General features: G+C 29.2%; 1 protein-coding gene across 1 annotated transcript; it reads left to right on the top strand.

Moving 5' to 3' along the window:
* Nucleotides 1-2,859: 2,859 nt before the first annotated feature.
* On the top strand, nucleotides 2,860-5,076 carry LOAG_11103 (hypothetical protein; the record flags this gene model as incomplete). Its single annotated transcript, XM_003146626.1, has 7 exons — nucleotides 2,860-2,952; nucleotides 3,069-3,178; nucleotides 3,343-3,472; nucleotides 3,744-3,998; nucleotides 4,211-4,462; nucleotides 4,547-4,666; nucleotides 4,933-5,076. 7 exons carry the CDS (start codon nucleotides 2,860-2,862, stop codon nucleotides 5,074-5,076), a joined length of 1,104 nt encoding a protein of 367 aa, XP_003146674.1.
* Nucleotides 5,077-7,281: the final 2,205 nt, after the last annotated feature.

Genomic DNA, 7,281 nt, shown 5'->3' with positions numbered 1-7,281 from the left:
AAACTAATATATATATATATATATATATATATATATATGCATTAGATCACGTAAAAACATAAACAAAGCGTGAAAATAAATAAATGAACAAACAAAAAAGGAAATAAACAAATAAACAGTAGAACAAATGAATAAGTAAACAAATAAACAAATACAGATGTAAAATATATAGATGATATTCAGTTAAATATATAAGTGATATTCATTTGATATCCCTTTTTTGTAGTGTTTCTTTTTTTTATTCATAAATGCAAGACGGAACAAAAATTTTGTCTAAACATTTGGATAATTTTGACAGAATTCAATTTCACCGTTACCGGTATGTTTTCATATCAAATGAATGCAATAATATCAATACAATGATATAGTAGTCATATCAATGACAATAATTTCTTTATCAAAATGTGAGCACATTTTATCACTGTGATTTGTAACTTCCTAATGATCATCGAAACATATTCGATCATCTAACTTAATTACAACTAATAAAACATTCCTAATTTTATATTGAGATTCACAGCTAGCCCCTATTCAACTTATTATTCTAATCGGTCAGATAATTTTGCAAATATTAGCAAACATTGTACTGAATTATGTAATCTTTTTTCGTGAAATTATTGTGCAAATATCTTTGATTAATTACCAAACTAAACTCATATTTCAGATATGATTGTGACATGAGTTTTATGGCGATTGAACAATTACTGGAAATGTAATTTAAATCTCACATTGAATTCGTGAGATTTCAGATATTGAGTATTCAGTATGAAATGACCTTTGACAGCAATATTTCTTTTTCAGATTTATTATATTTCAGATTGTAACATGAGGAATTTTGCATAATTTTCGCCTAGATTTTTCACTCCATTTTCTTTCTCATTTATGCTTTTCTAAAATTTTGGAATTCTTAATTACTTTGGCCAAAATTATTCCAACCATTCATTTGCCTCTTTCTATTTCATTTCATTAAGTAATTCGATGTGATTTGATAAGAAAGACAGCATAAATGACAGAAAGCATAAGTGGAAGAATGTTCTTGAATAATTTAAAATTATAAAAAATTGCATTGTTTGAGCAATCAAATAAAAAAAAAAAGAGAGAAATGAAATATTTGCAACGAAAAAAAAAATGTAAATACTAATTCTGCAACAGAAGACTTCTCATCCTTTCGTATGCAAAAATAAAATTTTTGCATGACATACGGATTATGGAAATTATGTCGCAATAAAAGGAAAGAGATATTTATGGGTATGTGTCGACAAAGAAAACAAATAATTTTATAGAACAAATTTGATAGAAATCATTGAAAAAAGTTAATGTTATCAAAAATGATAAATATTTCCACAGAGGTGTGTTTTGCACGGAAGTAATGTGATATGATGAAGTTATCACAACTATCAACCAGGTAAAAAACCTGTTAACTTCTTCTTGGAAAGTTAATTGATAGTTTAAAGATTAGTGGGAAAAAAGAAAGAAAGAGAAAGTGAAGTTATATTTGTCATAGAAGTTTAAAAATAAAAGGGATTGGAATTATAAAAAATATCAAAATATATTCAAAATGATATCTTTTGTTTTCTTTTGAATTGTTATTGTGACAAATGTGATGCAAATATCTGAAAAAAATTATAGCACCAAAAAGTATTCATGCAAATAATATTGGTTTCAACTACTTCAATTCAATATTGATTTAATCAGTTTTCATCATTTTAAAAACTTAATGCATTAATGTCACATGATAAATAAACGAAAGCATTATAAAAATCTGTAATATACTGCAAATGATTAGCTCATATAGTTGAACTTCTTTCTTCTTTTTTTTTTTTTTGTTAGGATGTGCTCATTAGTATCAGCGATAGTTTGATAATACAATGTAGGTGAAAAGTTTCACGTTTTCATCATTTTTGCAAATTAAACTTTTGCAAAATTTCCATTACCGTATCAAAATCTAACTATAATAATTCTAACTATAATAATTGTTTGCCAGACTAAAATGCTAATTTTCAAAATCTAACTATAATAATTGCTTGCCAGACTAAAATATTAATTTATTCTAACGAATGTAGACATGTTAATCCTACAATAATGCTCATTTCATGAATGAAATGACTAAAAAATGTCCGATATATAAACGGGGTTGTAATTTAGGAATTCATTCAAACCAAACTTTATCGTTTTCAAATCAACAAGGAATGAATGAATGATTAGCTCAATTTTGTCAACGAAAATCGTAATCTATTGCCATAAAGAAATTTTTCTCTTTGAAATCAATCCATCGGATTTCTTTGGTTAATAAGTTCCAAGCCATGTATGTATAATGTGATGTTAGTACGCTGATTGATCGAAATATTTTCCGTAATAGTGTAAGAAATTAGTGCTTCTTCTATGAGGATTAGGAAATACTGGGAGTATTGATAAGTTCACCGGGGATAATTCGAGATCATTTGTTTGATCATGAATGAAAGAAATATGATTTACAAAAGAGAAACCTGAAAAAAATCTAGTGTTTGTTCGGCGTTACATACAACACTGATCAAGTTAAATGTTCTTTCGAAAATTACTCAATGGGTCTAGGATATACAAAAGTACCCGAACTGATAATACTTTCTAGTTATTGGATAAAATCTAAGTCATAAGTTGGAATTGGTGAAAAAAGCCTAGTTTAAAAAGCCAAAAAATTTTTTTGCAAGAATAATAGGAACTTTTTGATGTCTTAGTAAAAAGTATTGCATAATGAAGCAATACATCCAAAAAGACATTTGATTTCTCAGTTTTGCAATCTCACATACAATGTGACAAGTAAGGCCTTTGTCCTCTAACCTCTTCAATTCAATTATTGAAGGAAAAATAAAAGATATGCAAATGAGGCTGACGATCATCCTTTGTATTCTTCTAACAACACCGATATTTGCTATGTACCGGATTGAATTGCATCCTGTATACAGCAAATCAAATGTATGTTGATTAATTATCTCGTGAGAGTTTATTTTGTATTAGCAGTAATTAAAATTAATATTTTCAATTGAGAAAAATTTCATTGTTCAGTCCAGTAACTTTCTTCGTTTGTTTAGCATCATGCCGGATATGCTGCAAAGGTGATCATTGGTGATCCGGAAAAGGAGTTCCGTGTCATTTTGGATACTGTTACACCGCTTATTTGGGTTGCTGGAGCTAGCTGCTCGTATGTTTGGCTTTTTCCTGCATTTATCTAGAAATAAATTATAATTTGCACGAAATATTCCAAATTTCATTACAAAAGAGATTTTTAAGTGAGATGAAGTTTTTAACTTCCGATTTTATAATTTTCTATTATTTCAATAATTTCATTAATGAACGCTTTCTCAGAATATGGCCATCAAATTGCCACAACAAACAACTTTATCCAAGTTCTTGTTCAAGATTCAAAGGCACTCTATCACACAACTACAACCCTAAAAGATCAGCTTGTCTAAATGCTTACGAAGATAATATTTTGGTATTCTTTCTTAATTATTTGCTAACTTACAGATAATTAATAGTAAAAACCACTTTACCATACTTGGTATTACTCGATTAATTTTATTCCTTCTACCAGTTAAAGCTTTCAGTGTAACATCTCAAGTGAAAGGTTGTGGCGAAAGAAAAAGTTTGAAGCAGTTTAACCCACCTATTAATAACGGCAATACTTGCGGATAACCCTAACAAAAGCTCGAGAAGATATCATTTCCGTAATGAAAAATTAAAATTTTAAAAAATTATATTTTCAGATTAATTCATTGGATGGTGGACGCGTAAATTTCTCAAATTCGCTATTCGGTACGCCGTCATATTTAAACTGGCCTGAATGGGAAAATTATCAAGAAATAGACGGAGTATTTGGCTTGTCAGCGTTGCATGTTAATTCGTTAATAAAGGGTCTTACGTACGCTCCCCTATTCCTGAAGATGGATATCAATCCGCTAAAGAAGGCTATCCGAGAGAATGAATTGGCTCCGGTTATTAGTATCATATTGCCAGCATTGGTAAGAAACACTATATCAGCATTATTATGTCTGCAGAAAGAAAGAATAAAACTATTTCGGTGATATTTCCGCATTTGGTTTGTGATCCAATCACTAGCTTAATTTCCGGGCAATTTGTAATTATCGCATAATATTATTTTTCGATTAGTTTGGAATTATTCTAAATACCATCATTTATGCTATTTCCAATTATTAATATTTATGAAATATAGGATTCTAATAAGACAGCGATGTTAACACTTGGTGGACGTGATGATAAGTTGTGCGATTTGGACAATGAAAGAAATGAATCGTTGACTGCTTCCCGAAATCGTTACAATTTCAAATTTCTATCCATTAAAATGAACAATACAAAGTTTTCCGATAAAACAGTGACAATGTTTGCTTATCCGAATGTTATCAATCCATACATCAGTGTTCCCAATGAATTCATGGGAAAAATTGTTAAAGACCTCAAGGCACAGGTCGTATTTACGCATAACTTTGTTGATTTCACCTTTGATTTAATTCACTGAATATAACATTTCTTTGATATGAAACCATTTCAGATGGATCCAACAACAAATAAATACTTGGTAAACTGTCAAGGATCGTTCGAACCATTTGAGATGTTTACACCTGAGAACAAATACATCGTTTCGCCAAAACATTTTATTATCAAACATAATGTACGTTTCTATTCTTTTTTGATCTATCAAAATATCTAAATATGAAATGACAAGAGGAAAAGTGTCAAACTCTATTTCCTGTCATTTCATTCAAAGTGACAGGACAGACAAGTTGCATAAAATAGAATCAAACATTGTTCATTTATGATAATTAAATAAATTCTGATGATATTTTTATTTCATTAGTAACAGCTCTTGCAGTCTATTTTTTAATTTCACCGTTGATCTCCTGAAAGAATACATTACATTACAACCTGATGTTTCAGCCGAATGATACGCGATGTGAACTTGCATTTAAAAATTTTGAAGGTGCAGGAAAAAAAGTGGTCCTCGGTATACCATTCCTTCATCAATATTGTGTTACGTTAGAACCACGTAGTAATCGTATTAACTTCGCACCGATAATTTAATTTAATTTAATTGTGCTCAATACAATAACTTTTAATGATAAAATTTATCTGAAGTTTGTTGCTGTTAATTAATTTATTAAATTAGCAGAAAAGATAAATTTGGATTATGTTATTATTAGCTGACAAGCATATTGCATCTACTTTGCTGCAATTTTTCTGCGCACTTTTCAAAATGACCGAAAGGAATGAAGTCAGTGACGCTGAACAAAACACATTTATAAATATATTGAAATTATCAAAATCTGCCGCAAATTCAATTACAAAAAAACGTTTTGTTACCAACTTTGTGCGGTAATTTCAGATAAACTTTGAACTTTACATATTAGTAAGTGAAAATTTGCAATTTGACAGCATTATCCTATTTCAGTTCGAATTTTAAAATAATTAAATCTAACGAACACATCACGTAAAACTTCCCATACTTTCCATTTACATACTGTTAACAATGTGAGGATATGAAATAAAGGGATAAAATACAGTAAAACCTGTTTGAAGTAAATTAATCCAGCTTATTCGATTCATGATTTTTAATATTTTTCTTAAATATTCAATTTGAGATTCACTTTAACATTGGTAAATCAGTCGCATAACGTATTTTGCATTCATCTATGAAATGTGAAAAAACCAAAATCAAAAATATTTGTTTACTCTCTTTCACATATAGCGCACATTGTTTTTCGTCATTTTATGCCAAACGTAACCCATAAGCTGTCGGAAAAACTCCGAAAATCATAATGCAAATTTTCTGTCGAATTATCGAAATTAACGTCACATTTAAACAAAATTTCCATAATATCCAACAAACGGGGTGACAAAATCTTGTAAGTAAATTTAAATCACTGAAGAGGATATAAACTAACAATGGACAGCGTAAAACAAAAACGTCGCAGTACCTACACAATGGACAATGTCAAAGGCTATCCATACCTCCATAATAGCGCCCCGATGAAGCTTACAAAACTCCTCCCTAATCCTTATATATGTATATATGAAAAAATCCCGAGACAAACAGTTGAGTTCAGTTTTTACAATTGAGCAGACGATACATCCTCTTCACTTATCCTCTGCGGGTAAATCACAACCAACGATAGCTTCGCATATCCGCCACCATTAGACAACAAACTACGATATTCTTCTATTCGCTAGAAATACATTTCCCTGTAACATATTCTTAACTGAACGACCTATCAATTAACCGACAGTCAAATTATTGTCCAAGGCAACGACAAGGAGTTTGTTAGTTGATCATATTACTTGCTCCTTGTATAACTCATTTATCATTGCTTACGTGTAATATACATATATATTTTATACCCTTTTTTGCTTGTTGTTAACTAGTAATACTGTGCAAGAACAACATTACATCCCTAATAAATTTGTATCGCCGAGAACCGAGAAACAAGTTTAATAGAAAAACAAATTTTCCATCATAAGCACGTAATTCCGTATTTAAATTGATTTGACCTGACCCTGTTATTTTTAAAGTTTCCTTTCATAGATGAAATAAAGTTCATTATTCATTCAAGCCTAATTTATAATGTTAGCTACAGAAGTGCTTAGTTAATCTGTCATTTAATGCTCTAATAATTATATCTAAACTATTTCAAAATTTTCCATCACTTCAAATATCATTTTACCCGAGTAAGCATAGACTATCGGAAGGCATATATGGAATATTAATTATACTCCTCTAGTGCAAGCCTCAAATAATTTATTCATAAAATTTTCTTCCACTTTATTTGTTGTCATTGAAATTCAAATTAAAAAGTATAGGAGAAATTAAAAATAAGTTTTTTTCACATATTCTCAAAACTGATCGTTCTATAAAAGCGAAATTTCACATCCACTATTAAAAAAATACTAAACTGAGATTTATAAAGATTTCTTTTTTTTTTTTGTGAAATAAATTTAATCGAATTGTCTTTTACATCTGAAGTTATTCATTAATAGTTTAAACGTTGTTAATGAGAAGAAATCGAGCCAATTCTTTGTGTTACTTTCAGGAATATTATTTTTTTATGGGCTATTTGAATCGAAAACAAAATTAAATAAATGAGTGACTTATTTATATTTATTCGAATATCATTATTTGAAGATTAAAAAACGAAAATAATCTATTTTTAACGCTTCAAATATCAAATTAGTGAATCGTATTTTCGGATTATTAAATCCTGTTTCCGTTTACCTTCCAAATATGGCTGCTAG

Source organism: Loa loa (assembly GCF_000183805.2).
Source record: "Loa loa unplaced genomic scaffold supercont3.837, whole genome shotgun sequence".
Classification (NCBI taxonomy): domain Eukaryota; kingdom Metazoa; phylum Nematoda; class Chromadorea; order Rhabditida; family Onchocercidae; genus Loa; species Loa loa.
Note: the sequence above shows the minus strand (reverse complement) of the source record. Positions and strands in the feature narration are given on the sequence as shown.